This window comes from Chrysemys picta, chromosome 9, assembly GCF_011386835.1.
Source record: "Chrysemys picta bellii isolate R12L10 chromosome 9, ASM1138683v2, whole genome shotgun sequence".
NCBI classification, from domain to species: Eukaryota; Metazoa; Chordata; order Testudines; family Emydidae; genus Chrysemys; species Chrysemys picta.
The window spans coordinates 77,431,475-77,451,910 of NC_088799.1; the positions used below are offsets into that span (position 1 = coordinate 77,431,475).

Genomic DNA, 20,436 nt, shown 5'->3' on the forward strand with positions numbered 1-20,436 from the left:
ACAACTTTCCCAAGAGGAGCACTGACCCATCTGTCTTTGACTGCAATGATTCTTACTGCCAAGTGTATTACAATCAGAAGGGCTAAACTTTCCTTTTATAAAAGAATGCTACTACACCTCTATCTTAGCAGGATGATGCAAAAAGAGTAGAAGGTTCTAGGATGCTTTAAAAGAATGATTGCTATTGGTTGCAGGTGGTATTTTCCTGACCACTGCTCAGATAGGCCACACAATACATGGGATCCTGATGGAACACAGAGATGGGTACGCTCTTTCTCTCTGTTCCTGTTGGTTGCCATTTTTGCTGTCTCTCATTTTCTTATTTCACTTCACATTCCCTTCCCTTCCAGTGGTCTCCTCACACACTTTATCTTTTTACTATGGCAGATTGCTTCACCTTGGCCATGTTTTGGCATAGGTGGGTCACTCCCTTTCTCTTCTGCTTTTCAGGTGTTTTTCTCAAGGACCTCGGAAAGCTGGACCCCTTTGAAATGTGACTTTTAAATGGTCTGTATTTCATTACATTCATAGATTCCGAAGCCAGAAGGGACCATTCTGATCATCTAGTCTGATCTACTGTATAATACAGGTCAGAGAACTTCCCCAACGTATTTCCTTTTGCACTACTGCATATCTTTTAAAAAATTCAATCTTGATTTAAATATTGTCGGTGACAGAGAATCCATCATAACCCTTGGTAAATTATCCCAATGGTTAATTACTCTCACAGTTAAAAACGTACACCTTATTTCCAGTCTGTATTTGTTTAGCTTCAACTCACAGCCATTGGATCTTGTTATAGCTTTAGCTTTCTGGTTTTAAGAGGCCAGATCTACACTAGGAGCGCTTTACCAATGTAGCTATATTGATTTACTATACTGGCAACACACTCCTAGTGTGGACTGGCTAAACTGCACTTTTGTGGCATGACCCCCCTGAGCAAAATAAGTGGTACTGAAAAAAGTGCACTTGCTGATATAACTGTATCTACACTAGGCACTTTTGCCAACACAGCTATGTTGGTCACAAATCATATCTCATTACACCTCTGACCCAAATAGCTATGCTGGCACAAGTCTGTAGTGTAGAGCTGGTGTTAGTATTCAACAGGTTACATAAAAGGCTACTAATAGACGGAGCATGAGAGGAACCCTGATAGACAAGAACACAAACAACCCTGGTGCAGCAGAACAAGGCTGGTGGCTGGAGCAGAATGGCCTGCCTCTAAAAACTGATGTTTGTTCCTCTTGCTAATAAATGTGAATGTGAGAGACATTCCTGATATTATCAAATGGGAGTATGGGTGGGGAAAGGAAGTGTTTGTGTGTTGCTGGCTAGGGTTTCTTAGGCTATGTCTACACTACAGAACTTCCAGCAGCACAGCTGTACCGCTACAGCTGCACTGCTGTGAGGTCTCCCGTGTAGCCGCTCTTTGCCGGCAGGAGAGAGCTCTCCTGCTGGCATAATTAAACCACTCACAACAAGTGGCGTTAGCTATGTCAGCAGGAGACATAGCACTGTCCCCACCAGCACTTTTGGCAGTGACACTTATGTCGGGTCAGGAGGGTGTTTTTTTCCCACAACCGTGACCAATAAAAGTTTTACTAACAAAAGTGGTAGTGTAGAGAAAGCCTTAGACCAGGGGTTCTCAAACTGGGGGTCGGGACCCCTCAGGTTATTACATGGGGGGTCGCGAGTTGTCAGCCTCCACCCCAAACCCCGCTTTGCCGCCAGCATTTATAATGGTGTTAAATATATAAAAAGTGTTTTTAATTTATAAGGGGGGGTCGCACTCAGAGGCTTGCTGGGTGGAAGGGGTCACCAGTAAAAAAGTTTGAGAGCCACTGCCTTAGACAAAGGCTTTGACTGGTCAAGCTGTATTCAGTATGATGACAAGGCACTTGTATTTTGAAGATGGACCTGTTGAGTTTACACAGTTAATGGTGTAAAGAGAGAATTATGAGGGAGTTTTCCTTTTTTTCACCCCAAATATTTTTTATTTGACATACCACTAATATATGGAGACAAGGTATGTTGGGGAAGGATGCTTAATTACATCCGTGACAGAGGGAGATCAAAGATGAAGTGAGCAAAAGCAAAGAGAACACATTAACATGTAGCTAGATGAGACTATGCACAAACATATAACACATGGAAACAACATAAATCAACTTGAGACCTACATCAATATCAACCAGCTCTCCTCTTTCATAGTAATATACTTTCAGTTCATGTGTAAAGGTTCATTACCTACTATTCCTACATTGTGTTTACCTGGGAGATTACTATAAACCAGGGGTCAGTAACCTTTCAGAAGTGGTGTGCCGAGTCTTCATTTATTCACTCTAAGTAAGGTTTCGCATGCCAATAATACTTTGAATGTTTTTAGAAGGTCTCTTTCTATAAGTCTATAATATATAACTAAACTATTGTTGTATGTAAAGTAAATAAGGTTTTTAAAATGTTTAAGCTTCATTTAAAATTAAATTAAAATGCAGAGCCCCCCGGACCGGTGGCCAGGACCCAGGCAGCGTGAGTGCCACTGAAAATCAGCTCGCGTGCCGCCTTTGGCATGCGTGCCATAGGTTGCCTACCCCTGCTATAAACCATGAAGTGTGTCTGGTAAAGGATCCAATCTCTCTTATTATCATCTTAGAGGGATAATGACCGAGACCCTCGAGTACAGAGATTAACTAGGTATGTTAGCAGTGACTTAACTATTTTACATTGGTATAAGGAAGTTGGCTTTAATCTGTTGTAGGGTTTGTGGAGATGTGAACTTGTATTTAAAAGGAGATGACCAGAGAGAAGCAATTGTGTATGAATGGGAGATATCCTTTAAATACAGCACACTGGCAATCTGTAACACTGGTCTACAATTTTTGAGAAGTCGTCTGCTTCAGAGATAAAATGTGCTATTTATTATGTATTTTGATGTGCTGAATTCAAATATGACAATTAAAACAACTGATTGGCTACTGTTTCTAAGATATTTAAGTTTTTACATTTTATGTCTATGGATATTGTGTAGATAGTAGAGTTTTAATCATAAATTGTAAACCTAGATCTTTTCATGTATTTATGGTTGCTTTACATGATAATATTTCACCTGTCCTGTTTATGTAACATTTTAAAAATCAGCAAAAGGGTTATATAAATAAAATTTATTAGGAAACAACAGGCAAAAAACTATTATGTACATAGTTGAGTCCTATTCAGTGTCTACTCGTCGCTTCTTGGCTTGTCTCTTGTATTCATTAAATGGAGCATCTCTTGTCACTGTCCAGCAATAGTCTGCAAGCACTGATGGGCTCCATTTGCCCTGATAGCGTTTCTCCATTGTTGCAATGTCCTGGTGAAATCGCTCGCTGTGCTCATCGCTCACTGCTCTGCAGTTCGTTGGAAAAAAAATCTAGATGAGAGTGCAAAAAATGTATCTTTAGTGACATGTTGCAACCAAGGCTTTTGTATGCCTTGAGGAGATTTTCCACCAACAACCTGTAGTTGTCTGCCTTGTTGTTTCCGAGAAAATTTATTGCCACTAACTGGAAGGCTTTCCATGCCATCTTTTCCTTGCCACACAGTGCATGGTCAAATGCATCATCTCAAAGAAGTTCACGAATCTGAGGACCAACAAAGACACCTTCTTTTATCTTAGCTTCACTTAACCTTGGAAATTTTCCATGGAGGTACTTGAAAGCTGCTTGTATTTTGTCAATGGCCTTGACAAAGTTCTTCATCAGACCCAGCTTGATGTGTAAGGGTGGTAACAAAATCTTCCTTGATTCAACAAGTGGTGGATGCTGAACACTTTTCCTTCCAGGCTCCAATGACTGTCGGGGTGGCCAATCTTTCTTGATGTAGTGGGAATCTCTTGCACGACTATCCCATTCGCAGAGAAAACAGCAGTACTTTGTGTATCCAGTCTGCAGACCAAGCAAGAGAGCAACAACCTTCAAATCGCCACAAAGCTGCCACTGATGTTGGTCATAGTTTATGCACCTCAAAAGTTGTTTCATGTTGTCATAGGTTTCCTTCATATGGACTGCATGACCAACTGGAATTGATGGCAAAACATTGCCATTATGCAGTAAAACAGCTTTAAGACTCGTCTTCAATGAATCAATGAACAGTCTCCACTCATCTGGATCGTGAACGATGTTGAGGGCTGCCATCACATCATCGATGTTGTTGCAGGCTACAAGATCACCTTCCATGAAGAAGAATGGGACAAGATCCTTTTGACGGTCACGGAACAAGGAAATCCTAACATCACCCGCCAGGAGATTCCACTGCTGTAGTCTGGAGCCCAACAGCTCTGCCTTACTCTTGGGTAGTTCCAAATCCCTGACAAGGGCATTCAGTTCACCTTGTGTTATGAGGTGTGGTTCAGACAAGGAGGATGGGAGAAAATGTGGGTCCTGTGACATTGATGGTTCAGGACCAGAAGTTTCATCCCCTTCCTCTTCCTCGTCTGACTCAAGTGAGAATGATTCTGGTGCATCAGGAACCGGCAGTCCTTCTCCGTGGGGTACTGGGCGTATAGCTGATGGAATGTTTGGATAATGCACAGTCCACTTTTTCTTCTTTGACACACCTTTCCCAACTGGAGGCACCATGCAGAAGTAACAATTGCTGGTATGATCTGTTGGCTCTCTCCAAATCATTGGCACTGCAAAAGGCATAGATTTCCTTTTCCTGTTCAACCACTGGCGAAGATTTGTTGCACAAGTGTTGCAGCATATGTGTGGGGCCCACCTCTTGTCCTGATCTCCGATTTTGAAGCCAAAATAAAGGTGATAGGCTTTCTTCACCATAGTGGTTATACTGCGCTTTTGTGATGCAAAAGTCACTTCACCACAAACATAGCAGAAGTTATCTGCACTGTTCACACAAGTACAAGGCATCTCTGCTCACTTTGGCAAAACAGAAATGTGTCCCTTTGCAAAATCAAACACTGACAAATAAGAGAGCATGACACTGTATGATTTCTAGAGCTGATATAGGGCAATTTGTTCAGCAGAGTGATGTAAGCTTCGTTATGATTGCATCATGCATGACTTCTAGGAATAACATGATGCAATTCATATCATGTATGACGCAATACCAGCTTCAGATTGCATCATTCATTGTTTTGCCTAAAAAGCAAGTACTGTCCAAACCCAGTCATAGATTTATTCATAGATCCAGTCAAAGATGTATTTTAGTCATTTCTGGTTTAAATTGAGATCCCTTCCCTTTATAACTTGCTTATCCTCCGCCATTCCCAAGTCAAGGGTCGTATATACTGACCGAATAGCATATCTTGAAAACTAGAGCCAATCAACAATTTTAAGCATCATTTTCGTTCTCAGTGACCCAGAATTAGTAAAGTTTGACTACATTTATTTCAGAAGCATTTTGGCTGTAGAGCAGTGTAATCATAAAGGAGTGGCAAGGATGCTGGGTAGACCTCTTTGAGTCAGCCTTTACAGCTAAGGCACAGAAAGATGTATAAATCCAGGGCTGTCTTCCTCTCCTTGCTATTTAAAAACATTAACAAACCTGGCAAATAAAGTTTTCCCCATACTCCTTCCATTTGATTTCCATATTATTTAATCCTGGGATCAAACAACTGTTGAGGCTCCCCATTATCACAAAAAACTGCGGGAGAGGGGCAAGAAGGAGGGAGGGTATAGTTGTTAGACTTGGTCACATGGTCCTACATGGCTTTCTATGACCTTTATCTCCCCTTATCAAAATGATCCTGCAGATATCACTGCACTGCTTCAATTTTCCCCATCTCTTTCCAGTTGCTAAAGAATCAGCTGATTCCAACATTCCATCTCTCCTCCTTTCATATGTGGTACCCCAAACACCTACTTTACAACTGAAAAGCTGTAAAGAAAAATAAAATAAAGGAGAATGTAATGAAAACCGGGAAAGGTAAACGTCAGTTAACTTCTTTCAATCTCCCCCTCCCCTTTGACAATTTTGCTCTCTCTTGCTTAGATAGCAAAAATTATCATGCTAATTAATGTTCATGTTCTTCTTTATCCTTCCATACTGCTTCCCCCCTAAGTCCATTTGTATAATAAAATTCTGATGTGGCGCAATTTGCATAAGTGGACACTGGCATAGCACCTTGCTGTGGCTAAGAGACTCTCTGGTACTCCAAAAAGTGCTGTTTCTTGGATGAGGAGCCAGAAAGAAGTGGGTCACGGAGCTCCAGGTAGGAACCATTAGTGGAATAATGGTTTTAGTATGTCTGGGGAGATGGGGGTGGTGGTGGTGGTGAGGAAACAGTGCTCCAGTGGAACTAGGGACAAACTTGTAAGCAGGCATCACTCACCAGAAAGCAAAGACCACTTAGTATGAGATCCATGGGCATGTGCAAAGCAGCACTGTTCACAGTCAAGGGCCTCATAATAACCCTGAGGGGTACTAAAAGGTGGCTGGCAGAATGGGAGTAATGTGAAGATGTAGTAGCTTAGAACCTGCCACATGAAAGAAGGTTGCTCAGCACTAGTAATCGCAACAATAATCTCTTGGATTGGAGGCCGGCCAGAGCGGAGCAATGCAGCTGCCGGTAGGGACAGAGCTATGCAGCTGCCAGTAGGGATGTGACTAAAGATCGATTTGTATTTGATCTGTACACATAGTGCCATGTTGCAAATATCTGTACGCTGTGAACATGAATTAACAAACAGTCATGTGATTATTAAGGTGATGCTTTCTTGCTGATGTATTATTAAATCTGAACATTAGGGAATACTATATAGAGCTGTCATGTGGCAAGTTTGTGAGTACAGTGACTAGGAATCCTGTGAAATCATGCAGCATTTGGCAAGAGACCTCCATTTTGAATGTGTGGGAAGCATATGAGCAATAGAAAGGTGTGCCTAGCGTGGGCATTTTTTCAACCTGTATTAGGCTTTCAGTCTAAAGCCCACTGAAGTTAATGGAAAGATTCAGTGGGCTTTAGAATAGACCCTATGAAAATAATTCTGCCAAAGTTAAATATAGAATGGCAAAGGCACTCTCTGTTGCGGTGGTGCAGTAGCTACAATTGCCATGGTGAAGTAAGTGCAGGTCAGGCATGCAGAGATATATTAAGACTGGCACATCAATCAAATGGTTGCCAAGGAAACCTGTCATTTTCAAAATGAAATATGCTGGGTGACTGTTAACACTCAGAAGAAGGCCTGGGCCATGAAAGGACACGGTGCTACACAATGCTCTTGGTGAGATATTTGCACATGATATGGATCTATATTCAACTTTGGAAGACAAGGGATTTGTTATACTGCAGAGTATTCTCAAACCATATTATAAAATCTCATCTGAGTTTTTGTTCAATCAAATTTCTGACATCTGTGAATGAATATGCCTATAACTATTAATGCTGGAGGCGAGAGAAATATTACCTATGTTCTTCATCACTGACGCATAGCTCCAGAATAACACAACATGGTTCTTCATTAATTTTCCTGTCTCCTACGTTGATAACTAATTTAACAGAACTGCAGTTTTGCACTCTCTCTCTCTCTCTCTCTCTCTCTCACAAGTGCAGGTATGGTGACTTTCAAGAGTTTTTGGGGAAATATTGGGAAAAAAAATGTTACAGAGAGGAGATAATGTTGGAAACAAACACCAAAAGCTGATATTTACAGTTTGGCCTGTTTGTGCACAGCTTGCATCTCTGTCAGTAATGATGCTTTATCCAGCCACTATTTCATATCTGCTATCAAGAGCTAGTGGGCTGGAAGCTTCTTGGCTATTTTAAACCCCCAGCATTAGCATTTTCTATACTACCACGTATACAAAAAAGACTATGCCTACCCATCAACCAGTTAATTCAAGATGCTGTAACAACATGGAATTACTATGTTAAAATGTCTCATAGAAAACAAACCAGCTTGGCGTGTGAACTGTACAGAGCAACCAAATGCCATAAGTCTAATTCCTTCCCAATGGACTATTGCTGAAACTAGGGCAGATAATACTGAAGTAATCTGAAAACCTAACAGGAAAAAATTAATGTAGGCCAGACTGCATCTCTGTAATAACAGCACTGAGGGCTTTGAAACTGTACTTCACAAAAGTTTTTAAACTATGCATAAATCTAATGAAAGCAGAAACAATTAAATTGTTTCTCATGTTTCAGCCACGCTGAAACAGAACACTGGGATTCAGCTACCTATGTACTAGATCCATGCGCTGTTATATTTTTTCAGCTTGGATGGCAACTTCTCTAATGCCAAAGCAGCCATTCAAAGCATTGTTAAACAAATACTGCTACAGAATGCCAAATATATCAAAATACAACTTCAAAATAAAGAATTATTAATAAAGAAGTAAAGGGTTATTGACTTACTCATCAAGAAACAAGTAAAGAGAAGGTAGGACTAATGAGATGTTCCCACAAAAATACACAGGATCTGTAGTGAATAGCTGTCATTTAATCTCACAGAATGATACATTTTGGCAACCTCATAAAAATATAAAGCTATCAGGTTTTGACATCTTTTGGTATGGCAGAGTCATTTTCTGCAGCTTTGCCAAGCCATGTTTCCTATGAAAAATTATCTGCTGTCCTTGAGGATCTTTAAGTTGGTTGCTACTGCACCTTTCTTCCTCTGACGGTTGCAAGCCTTTAAAAAAAAAATGCAGTTTAACAATAATGTCTGTTTTCTTCAAAACGGAGGGCAAATTATTTTTACTTGAGTGACTAAAGGTAGCCTACCTGTGGCCCTGATCCTGGAACTGGATGAGGGTAGGCAGACCCTGGTGCCTACATGGAATCTCATTGACTTCAGGGGTTGGCCCACATTGATCCAACTGCAGGACTGAAACTAGTCTGAACTTCAAAACAGCTGAACACTTGCAGTGTCCAGGTCCTACTTACTCCAACAGGAGGAATGAGTGCACAGCACTTCTGATGATCAGATCATTTATTTTGGTACCTATCTATAGGCTCCCAAAATTGAACATTTTATGGAGAATCATAGAATACTGGGGTTAGAAGGGACCTCAGGAGGTCCTCTAGTCCAACCCCCTGCTCAAAGCAGGACCACTCCCCAGACAGATTTTTGCCCCAGATCCCTAAATGGCCCCCTCAAGGATTGAGCTCACAACCCTGGGTTTAGTAGGCTAATGCTCAAACCACTGAGCTGTTTGAATACCTTTATTTAATAGTTATAGCAGAGAGTAAATCACTACAAACATATACTGGTATTATTTATAGGTCTATTTAAGTTCTTTATATGTCATTAGAAAACACTAACATGCATATTGTACATCTTAGTTTAAGAAAACTTTGAATCATGAACAATGCACATTATTTTTTAAAATTAATACTTATTTCCAAATGGCTGCTGTATTCATGCTATCAAATGATCAGACATTGTCTTCAAAGCCCTGCTTATCAGTAGCAACTATTTGGTAACCAGTCAAACAACAAAAATAAGCATGACAAGGTGGGTGAGGTAATATATTTTATTGGACCAACTTCTGTTGGTGAGAGACACAAATGTGTAAGCTCAAAAACTTGTATCTCTTGCCAACAGAAGTTGGTCCAATAAATTATATTACCTCACCCACCTTGTCTCTCTAATATCTTGGAACCGACACATCTACAACACTACATACAAAAACAGGCATCACAGCCGTAAAAGTAATCCCTATTACTTTGGACTGCTGTTACCATTGCAGCTAAACTTTACCTCTTTTCAGGTTGCCTAGACTAGATGACCTAATACTTTTTTCCACCTCTAACTCACATAATAGTAAAGTAGAACAATAATTGAATCTCATGAATTTCAGTCTTATATGTTAAGGGCTGAGTAACGTCTGTTCTTGGCCTCACTCTTTCTTAACTACTTCCTTGTGTTGGCAGCAGGATTGTAATGTACTTCTGTAATCACACTTCATCTGTACCCCAGTGCTTGAAATACCTGCCTCTTATACCAGAGGTGCTTAAAATATTATACATACTTTGTAAAATGCTTAGAGATAAGGCTCCTTTAATTTAAGCAGTCATGACATTAGGCATAAGCAGACTAAACAATTGCTTAGGACCTAGGCAGCTCAGCCCCCACTCCCCCATTTAGTACTACTCCTCAAAATACCATTCATCTTAGTTAATGTGGGCTTTTAAACTTGTGTACATAAGTGCTGAGTTGATGGATTGTCTGGCCCGGGAAAGAATACACTTAGGTCACTGGCTGGATTGCACTAGAATAAATGGTGGCTCATCAGCCAGAGGTTATGGGCGTGCTGCGGATAGATGAACAGGATGGTTCCTTCTCGCCTTAAAGCCTATGTTTAGGGGGGGGGGGGGGGGAGTGGTCCTGCTTAGAGCCCCCGCTGGGCAGGCACCGCCTCTGACCTTAAAGGCCTCCCCTGGGTGCAGCCGGCCCCAGGATTCCGAACCGGGTTTCACAGGCAGCTCGGTCCGATCTCCTGGCTGGGCGCGGTCGAGGAGGCCCAGCACGAGGACGGCCGTCCGGGCAGTACATCAGCCGGCCACAGGGCAGCCGGCGGGCAGGGGGCGCTGTGTGCCAGGGGTTACAATGGCGGGCCTCAGCATCGCCCCCGCGGGGGGAGGGACCAAGTCACAGCGCGCAGGACGCAGACCCGGAAGCCGCGCAGGGCCGCGGCATCACCCAGTTTCCGGAAGACTCGTATCAGAGCGTCGTCCCGCTGTCCTAGCACGTCCCCCGAGTCCGTCCGTCCGTCCTTCCTTCCGCTTAGGCTTTCCCCTGCCTGGACGGCCGCCCCCTAGCGGCGGGCGGTAGCGCTACACCCTGCTCGGAGGCTGCCTCGGGCCGGGATATCTATGGGGCGAAACGAGATGCAATGAACCCGAGAGCGAGCGAGACAGCGACGAGCGCGGCGGACACGCACCGGAGCAGCTCCATGGGGGATCGGCCGCAGTAGGAGCGGCTCCCCCCGGGTACGATCCGCCCCTGTCCCCCCCTCGGGCCTCTGGAGGAGGATGGCGACAGCGGCCGCCCCGACCCAGCTGGAAGCCGGTGGGTATCGCTGCGGGGGGAGGCGGGCGGCGCTCCCTGACGGGTGTCCCCCTTGTAACCGCGTCCCCTTCTTCTCCGCAGAGCTCTACTACCTGATCGCCCGGTTCCTGCAGTCCGGACCCTGCAGGAAATCCGCCCAGGTGAGCGGCCAGCGCGGGGCTCCGGCCGGCCCGGCCCCGCCGCCGGGGCCAGCGGGGGGACGGGGTTGGGCGGATGGGGCGGCGGAGCCGCCGCTTGCTCGGTGGGTGCCGGACTCACGTCCTTTGTGTCTCTCCCCAGGTGCTGGTGGAGGAGCTGGAGGCGCACCAGGTAGGGGCTACGGACTGGGGCGGATGGGCAGGTGGGAGTCACCCGGTCCCGCAGTGGGGCCCCCTACGGCTCTTCGGGCAGCAGCGGGGAGCGATCGGGGGTGCCTTGCGGCGGGCGCCTCTCCAGGTGCTACCCGTGCGGGGGTGGGCAGGGCCTAGGAGTGGGGTAAGGATCAGCCTCTCCCGGCCCCCGCGCGCCCCCCGCCTGGGGCCGGGCCGTGGAGCAGCCGGGGCGCGGGGCAGGGCTGGCTGGGAAGGGGGTTGGGAAGGGGGGAGGGTGCGGGAGATGCCGTGCCTGCGCTGACTGCCCCCTCCCCTGCCGCAGCTGATCCCCCGCCGCCTGGACTGGCAGGGCAAGGAGCACCGGAGGAGCTTCGAGGATCTGGTGAGTGAAGTTTCGCTCCAACTTCCCCGTAAGTTCCCCCGCCCGGCTGCCGCTCCCCACCGTGGGGTGAGCGCTGAGCCCCGGGGTGGGGCGGGGGGCGACCGCCTCGCCGGTCACTGGGGGTGTGGGGGGAGTTACTGCCCCCGGCGCGTGTGTGCGGGAGGCTGCGAGCGAGGTGCCTGTTGTGGAGGGTTATCTGAGGGCACGAGAAAGAGCTGGGGGGAACCTGGCGAATGGCATAACGCTTAACAAGTTGTAGTTCCGTGTTTGGGAATGGAAGCTGCCTTCTGATTGGCTGCAACTCCAAAATACGGGAACTGAGGACAGGGCCAGTGTTTCTACGTGTGGGGGCGGGGAGGACACCATGGCCCTGGCACAGTGGGAGGCTGCGGGGCAGCTAGGGGGACAGCTGGAGCCCAAGGGTCACTTACTGCGGCTGAGTAATAACCCTGTGAGCTGTGGACCCCTCGTCATTAATGGTGACAATACCAGCAGCACTTCTTTGGCCTTCTAGGACTTCAAAGCACTGACACACACTGTCACCTTTAAATGGGGTCTAAATAAACCTTTTAGTAAACCTACCAACTACAGTGATATTTCCACTTTTAAAAACAATTCAATATAAATAGTCCCCCCCCATTAAAAACAACAAGTAAACATTCCCCTGCAGTGCTGGAAACCCAGCCATCACTGCCAACACTAAGAACTTGTATGTGAAACCATCAATCAACAAATGAAACACTGCATTGATTGCTCTTGTCCTAGATGAGAGGAAATGCCAAATGTAAACAAAATATAGTAACAAGAAAATAGATTATTAGAACTGAAAGAACTTCCCTGAAATCCAATGTTACTGGTAAGGTAAAGAGAGTTGACAACATAAGATACTGCAATAACTTTTTAACATCCTCAGAATGTCCCCTGTGAAGTAAGACACAAGCACCTGCCATTTGCAAGAGGGAAACTAAAAGGCAGGTTAATTGTTTAAGTGACACACAGGAAGTCACTGGACAAAGACAGTATTATGATTCAAGGGTTCCTGGCTCCTGGCCTATGTTCAATCCATCACACCACACTGATGTAATTGACTGCCTTATTTAAACAATAAATCCTGCACAAGCTCACTTAAATGTTTCAGGAATGTGTAGTAAAAAATATGAAATGTTTCATATTATAGTTAGCAAATCCAGAGATTCCATGTGCAGAGACACAAGGCAATCAGAGTGACTCGTTTCTCGAGATGTTGGCTCCCCTCTGCAGTGAAGCAACATATGGCCTTTAGGCCCCTGGAGACTTTGTGGGCCTGATCTTCAGAGGGGGTAGCACCTGAAGCCCCTGTTGACTGCAGATGAAGTACTTGGGCTTTAGGCACCTGGAGACACTCGCGGGGATCTGCAGTTCTTGCTGACAGTATATGAAGTTGTGGTGGTTCTGTATGGAAACAGCAAAGACTGGAAGAAATGAGTTGGTTTTCATTGTCTTTGGAGGGTACAAATCACCCCCCGGCTCCGCGCTTTTAAAGTTACTGGGAGTTGCATACAATAAAGCTTGGCACCAATATAGGACTTTGCAGTTCAGAATGACGTTAAATCATTCTTATTAATTTTCACAACACCCATATTTTGCACGCATATGATCTTGACTTGCCCTGCCTGTCTATCAGAAACTGAAGATAAGCACCTGTTTCCCTTCCACCTAACAAATTATAATGATTGTGTGGAAGGGTGACATGGTATTGCTCAAACTTTACTACATTGTTATTGACTGAATAATAAGTTTTTCATGTGGCAGTGTCCCCTGGAACAGTAACTTTGAAGTTAAACTAAAAAATGGGAAGTCCACCTTACAGAGGGGACTTGCGGCATCCATACCTTGTGATTTTTCTTTTCTCTAAGCTATGGAGAGTTGAAGGAGAATATCATGCTCCATCTAACCTCTGTCAGATGGTAGCCCGGCCTGATATTTAAACTGAAAGAAAGGGAAGGGAGTAAGTACTGTGGTGAATAAAACTTCAGTGCAATATTTTTTTTTCCCTAGGGAACCAAATATCTAGCTGCTAGGTTATTTCATGTTTGCTCTGCGATTATATCTGTCACCTGAGATGAGTAGGGGAGACTGAATCTGATTTCAGGCATATATGGCATTTGCTTCAACAGAAACATTAATCTTTGCATTTTTGTTCTTTATATTATTAAATCCATCCACACTTTCTGGAGCACATTGGGGCACCTCTGGATTATTTTGTTTGTTTATCTAATGGCATTTTTTGAGGCCACATAAAATTATTTAAAACTTTAACCTTGTACCAGTAAAATGAAAACAATAAAAATCAGGTGGGGGAAAAAAAGCTGAGGAAAAAATAAGGTTTTCGAATTGTTTGGAAGTGGTTGTGATTTCTATATTTTAATAGATAATTAAAAGGTTTTGCTTTCTGACTTTAAAACAGGCAGGAAATTTCCCTCATTTGCTTTTTGTGTTAATATTACGTAACTAGTTAAGGTGGGTTACAGTAGAGTAAAGGAGTATAAATTAAATATTGTGTGTTTGTAGCTCTCTGTTATGTCTGCCTTCATGTTGTTCATTTTCTTTCCTGCTAGCCTTTTCTATCAGTTCCCAGAATAAAGCTTTATCTCACCTGAGGATGTTGGAGGAATGGCTTTTCTCCAGCCATCATCATTCAGGGTTTGATATACTTGATGTCTGGATTCTTGAATGTACGTGACTATGTATATTTGGACTACTTGTCTGGCCTCAAGTGTTATGGGGGGAGTCAGACATTTGAAGGTATTGTGCAGAACAATGCCACCATCATGAGGTGCCCAGATCACGATGAAATTCATTTTAATAATCTTTCTTGAAAATGTAATTGGGGATCTTGGAGATGCAGTTACCACTCCTTACCAATCACTTACACACTGAGTTAAAAACCTCTCTTTAAAAGGTTGCAGCATCACTGCTCCTTCATGCTGATGCCAATATTGATAACATAGAGAAGGCAGATAGGTGAATTGCAAAGGAAGAACTTTTATTTTTGCTTGTTCCTATGGTGTATAAAGAGAGGCCTCTTCTATTTTTTCTTTTTTTCCTGTCTTTTCCAAATCTTAAAAAAAAAAAAAAAAAAAAAAAAAAAAGACTAGCATGTCTTGATTTCCCTCGTTCTTGCTGCAGGATTCTCTAGCGATCTTGTCCCTAATTTGAATAGAGAAGGGGTTGTTATACATCTTTCACAAAAGAAGCTTTTCTCCTAAATGATAGTCAGGAGCTTGAATTCAACAGGTTTTAACAAACTCAGTGTTTTATACAGTCTGACTAAATATTTGGCTTTTGGGAAGTGACCAGGGATATATCTAAAAACCTGCTTTGTAGACTTTCCCTCTGTTATAATTTTGTTTTTAACGGTAGCCGTAAGCAATTTTTAAAAGTACATTTTAAAAACAGGGGTTTCTTTGTTGAATTTTAGAAAAAAAAGTTGCCCTCTGATTCTGTATAATTAACAATGAGAATATAATTAACAGGGATAAGAGAACTCTGGTTAATTCTTGCCTCCAATCTGCTCAAACCTGTGTGTTCTATCCAAAATCTTCTGAATTTCTGCGAAGATTTCTCTGTTTCTATTCTGTTTGGACCTGGTCTTGTACTTAAATGTCAGATAATATGGGACATAAGAAGAGTCATTTAAAATGTGCTTAAGGGCAAATAAGAATTTTAAACATACTTACTGAACAAACAACTGTAGAGATTTCTGGCCAAGTGTGTATGTGTATTACTTTTCGTTGAAAAGATGGGGGCGGGGGAAACAAGTGCTGTGACTAATGCCGTGCATCTGCTTGCGTATGCAACATGAGCAACTAAGTAAACTCTAGCAGGGATAGTCAATAGGTGGATTGTGGGCCAAATCTGGACCACCAGGCACTTTTGAACGGACCCCGAAATCTTTTTATTTACTTATAATTAGAGTTGTGGGTTTTTTTTTCTTTCCTCTGGAGTGAGGACCTTGATTATATCTTGACCAAGAAATTTGGACCTAGACAAAAAATAATTTGCTGCCCCACTCCAAACGCTTGCCTTCACTAGACTTTCTTTTAACCTTGAACTATTGATAGCCAATGAACTTTTGAGCTACCTCTGGTGTGTTTGTAAAGGCACATGGGAGCATCCACATTAGTTTGTTACAGCCTGTGTCTACCCTAGCCTTCAGAAACACTCAACGTGCTTAGAGTTCATTGACAATCAATAATTTGACGTTTGGATCGGGGGGAGGTCTAGTGAACACACCTGCTTGGCAGTTGTGCAGGCTAATTATCCCAGCTGGCTTGCCTCTAGCTCACTACTTTTACAGGTTTTGTTTGTTGCGTTTAAAATGGATTGGCTGTGTCCTAGTTTCTGATATGCTGTCTTATTTCATTAGGCCCATCTTGGTCTGTCTGCTGAAGATGTGTACATGGTTTCCTGGGTTCTCTGAGACCTACTGATTTTGGGTACTGATCCTGCAGTCTGATCGATGTAGGCATTAATTCAGTGGGACTTCATACCAATGAAAGGCTCTGCCAGTATGGATCAGATTGTAGGACTGGGTCCCAAGTTCTTACCTTGTCTATCTAAGTTACTTAAAAGTAGTTGTGAGATTGTGGCGCCATTATTGATTGACATTGTCAATGCCAGTTCTAGCAAGGGAGAAGGTATTGGAAATCCTTGTACATAAGTCAGTTTGCCTCATCTCAAAAAAACAACATTGCTTGATAATAGGGTGCTTGTGATCCATTCTCAAACCTTTTATTTTTAGAGAAGGTAGTTGTGTGGATGGTGGCTTTTCAGCCACAGGTGCATTTGAACACCAGTGACATCCTGGGTGAGTTCCAGATTCTGAACTTCCTTGTGAGCTGAAACTCCACTCATCAGGGTCTTGAGTAACTTCCTGCTTATCTTATATAACGGTCAGTTATCTATTTGGGTCCTTCTGGACTTGGTTGCTTTTTGATACGGTTGACCATTGGCTGTTGCTTTGGCAGCTGAGGGAAACTGGGTTTGGGTGAAAGTCATATCTAGAGGGGAGAAATCTATCGTTGATGACAACTGTCCGTCCACAAGGAATTTGGTATGCAGGGTGTCATAAGATGCTATGCTATCTCCTTATTAAATTCATATGAGACTGGTGAGATCACTTCAAAGAAGAAAGTGGGATCTGATCAATATGCTAATGAGATGTAAGTTATTAGTTCCTGCACCACAACTCCACAAAGTCAGGCTCTAATATGAATGAGTTTGCCAAATGGATATGTTGGAGCTATCTACTCTCCATCTCTGGGAAGAAAGAAGTCTTGCTTGTGGATAAAAGCTGTCATGAAGACTCATTTTCTTTTTTTCCCATTTATTGAGGGGCCTATTTTACAGACAGTGAGCAATGTTAAGAAATTAGTCACTTTTGACTTACTTGTTCTGCTAAGGGTTACCATAATACAATATACTCTTGTGATTGTGAGGCTTGATAGTTGAAGCTTCCTTCTAGCACTGGTTACAGCTGCTCTTCTTCATTGCTTGCAGCAACTTGTTTGCTGACTAGTTTGGGCAATCATGGTCATATTACATTCACACAGTGTTCTTCATGTTGGCTGCTTATGAAGTGACAGATTCACTTTAATCAGTTCTGTTTGCTCTTTAAATCCTTAAGTATATTGGCTGTGGCTATATTGATGACCTCTTCCATGAGCCTCATCTTGCTATTAAATCCAGAATCTTTGGGAGAGCTCAGCATTATTGGAATTATTGTTGGTTTCTCTGAGTGCTACTTTTCCTTTTGAGAAGCAATGGTTGCTCAGGTGGCACTGAAGGGCCTTATTTTCTGATCCCTCTCATAGTTGAATGAGAAACATTTTATTTGCTTTTAATCAAGTATAACGTATTTGTCGTTAGAAAATCCTCCTTTTTCATTGGCCTGTTGATGTTACTTGTGGAAGTGTATTGTAGAGGATGTGACTTATGTTGTTGTGCCAGGATAATACCACTGCTATTGACCATTTTGAATCCTAATGTCGTAATAATCCACCTGACAAACTACTCAGGTTGGAATGCGAGTGCTCTGTGCATGCATATCGCTTCTTTGCAATGGATGCAATGCCAGAACTTCTGACCATTCTTTAGTAATAAGTAGTTAGGTCTGCTGTTTGGTGAAATGGAAAGACAGATTACAATATAGCAGGACAAGGTGAGTGAGATAATACTCTTTATTGACTTGACTTCTCTTGGTGTGAGAGACAAACTTTTGAGGTTACACAGAGCTCTTCTTCCATAGACTCATTTTAGCTGATGAAAATTTCTTCATTGCATCAGAGCATGTGGGATATAACCTATATACGCTTGCAGTGTTATAGTAGTACTGTTGGTCCCAGGATGTTAGTGAGATGAGGTGGGTGAAGTGATATCTTTTATTAGACCAACTTCTGTTGGTGAAAGAGAGAAGCTTACACAGAGCTCTTTTTCAGACCTGGGAAAGGTACTCAGAGCGTAAGATAGCTATTAGTGATACAGTATATTTTCATTATGTAATTATGAATGTTCCCTTGATGTTGACCATAAAAAGGAGGTGGAAGCAACTGTGTGTTCTCTGTTGGAAGAACAATTTAAACTGAAAATTTTAACACTGAAATTTATTAGAAATAGCCAAAAAAAAAAAAAACTGGCTTAGGAAATTTCAGATGGCCAGCTGCTACTTGCTTGCTATTCATACTGGCTAATGAAGAAGCGATTTGCTTGTTTTTGTATTGGGAAATAGGCTATCATTATCTAGGAAAGGGCAATACTGAAGAAGAATGCAGACCATTTTCTTATGATGGGAGACTTGAATCTTACACCCCGTGGGTATGGAGTAAGTTCAGTTAATGTCAGGTCTTAATGGCACCCATTCACAACAGCTAAAAACTGAGCAGACAGACCTTGCAGCTATTGTAATGTTTTCAGGTTTTTTCCTCCACCCCCTATTGTTTAGGTTTTAAATGGAACATGTTTGTAACAACAGTATGGGGTTAAAATATCTGGCAAGTGAGGAAGGCCATAGTTTCTTAGGCCTTGGCTACACTGGCAATTCACAGTGCTGCACTTGCTGTGCTCAGGGGTGTGAAAAAACACCCCCCCTGAGCGCAGCGAGTGAAGCGCTGTAAAGCGCCAGTGTAATCAGCGCCTGCAGCGCTGCACGCTCGCTCGCAGCGCTGCAAGCTATTCCCCTCGGAGAGATGGAGTACTTGCAGCGGCAGCCCTGTGAATCCGCGAGTGTAGCCAAGCTGAGTAGTAGATACTTTATGTGAAAAGAATAAACTGGTGTGGTGAGATAGAAAATGATTCTCCAAACTGCCCTCTGCTTACTCAAAGTACTCCATTGAAAACACTGAGGTTTGGGGGATTTATGTTTCTTCCTCTCTCGCTTTCAGAATTTCAAAGTCATCATGTAATACTTGAAACTATAATACAAGCTATTGAGTTGGCTATTGGCATGACCTTACTGGTCAATTTTCTTAATGTCCAAGGTATTTATAGGATTCTGTTAGATATACTGTGTATTCACCCACAAAAGCTTATGCTCCAATACGTCTGTTAGTCTGTAAGGTGCCACAAGACTCTTTGTTGCTTTTTACAGATCCAGACTAACGTGGCTACCCCTCTGATACTTAGATATACTGGGTATAATTCATATTGAGTTTTAAAAAAAACTGTTTTTGCTTGTCTGTGTACTTAGATATTTAAATATGAACTGAATAAATGTTAAATTAAAAAAGCTCAGATGAAGAGGAAAGAAATATTTTTTTCTACTCCTACCTCCAATTTAAGGAAAAATTAAAATGGTGTGTGGTGTTTCATGTGTTTAGGTGGCAGCCAATACACACATCCCTCCAGACTATCTTCTGAAAATCTGTGAGAGAATTGGACCCCTCTTAGACAAAGAGATCCCACAGAGTGTTCTTGGAGTGCAGACTTTACTAGGTGTAGGACGGCAGTCTTTGCTAAGGGCAGCAAAAGGTAAGATTTAAAGTCCACGTAATCACAACTAATTTAAACAGTTAAGAATGATTAATATTTAATGCAAAGTATCTTTTAAGTTTGGTGTCTGAGGCGTTTGCATACTTGTGTGAGCACTCCTCATGCTACTTTCCATGGTCAGTTTATAATAATTATAATTATATAATAATTAATGGAGATATCCCATCTCCTAGAACTGGAAGGGACCTTGAAAGGTCATCAAGTCCAGCCCCCTGCCTTCACTAGCAGGACCAAGTACTGATTTTGCCCCAGATCCCCAAGTGGCCCCCTCAAGGATTGAGCTCACAACCCTGGGTTTAGCAGGCCAATGCTCAAACCACTGAGCTATCCCTCCCAGTTTCTATATTCTAGTTACAGAATTGCTAAAACACAATCACTAGGAGAAAGTTGGGTCTTCTCTAAGGCCAGGATTACGCTAGAAACCGTTTGCTGGTACAGTATAGCTATAATGGCAAACCATCCAAGTGTAGATGCAGCTTATACTGGCAAAAAAGTGCATTCACTGATGAGGCTTATGTTGGTTCTAGAAGCAAAATATACTGTACTGGCAAAAGCCTTTTTATACCAATATAGCTGTGTTTACACTTGGAGTTCTGACAGTACAATGTTGCAAAAAAACCATTGCCCCTAAACAGCACCTGCAAAAGGCGCACTGGCCTGAGGCTATGTCTACAGTAGCACTTTTGTCGGTCAGGGGTGT

General features: G+C 42.9%; 2 protein-coding genes and 1 long non-coding RNA gene across 6 annotated transcripts in view; 1 reads left to right on the top strand and 2 right to left on the bottom strand.

The window, feature by feature from the left end:
* LOC112059293 (uncharacterized) overlaps nucleotides 1-10,515 on the bottom strand; it is a 92,857-nt gene extending 82,342 nt beyond the window's left edge. Inside the window, exon 1 of one of the 2 annotated variants that reach the window (XR_010590257.1) lies at nucleotides 10,370-10,515. This is a non-coding gene — a long non-coding RNA (uncharacterized LOC112059293). The remainder of the gene's footprint in view (nucleotides 1-10,369) is intronic. The other variant, XR_010590256.1, reaches the window with a different exon arrangement.
* Nucleotides 3,150-8,633, bottom strand: LOC122173997 (uncharacterized). The gene is made up of 2 exons (XM_065556533.1): nucleotides 8,357-8,633; nucleotides 3,150-5,877 (listed from the first exon to the last, which is right to left on the bottom strand). Exon 2 carries the CDS (start codon nucleotides 4,905-4,907, stop codon nucleotides 3,606-3,608), a length of 1,302 nt encoding a protein of 433 aa, XP_065412605.1. The 5' UTR covers nucleotides 4,908-5,877; nucleotides 8,357-8,633; the 3' UTR covers nucleotides 3,150-3,605.
* A 295-nt stretch (nucleotides 10,516-10,810) lies between the features above and the next one.
* BRWD3 (bromodomain and WD repeat domain containing 3) overlaps nucleotides 10,811-20,436 on the top strand; it is an 89,064-nt gene continuing 79,438 nt past the window's right edge. For 2 of the 3 annotated variants that reach the window (XM_008166526.4, XM_008166527.4), the window contains exons 1-5: nucleotides 10,811-11,015; nucleotides 11,097-11,155; nucleotides 11,295-11,324; nucleotides 11,649-11,708; nucleotides 19,565-19,715. In XM_008166526.4, the coding sequence (XP_008164748.2) occupies nucleotides 10,979-11,015; nucleotides 11,097-11,155; nucleotides 11,295-11,324; nucleotides 11,649-11,708; nucleotides 19,565-19,715 (337 nt within the window). In that variant the 5' untranslated portion in view covers nucleotides 10,811-10,978. Of the gene's footprint in view, nucleotides 11,016-11,096; nucleotides 11,156-11,294; nucleotides 11,325-11,648; nucleotides 14,423-19,564; nucleotides 19,716-20,436 lie in introns of all 3 variants that reach the window. The other variant, XM_042853308.2, reaches the window with a different exon arrangement.

Excerpts from the sequence above, each read along its gene's own strand:
- LOC122173997 (XM_065556533.1), bottom strand. The coding sequence starts at position 4,907 with ATGCCTTGTACTTGTGTGAACAGTGCAGATAACTTCTGCTATGTTTGT.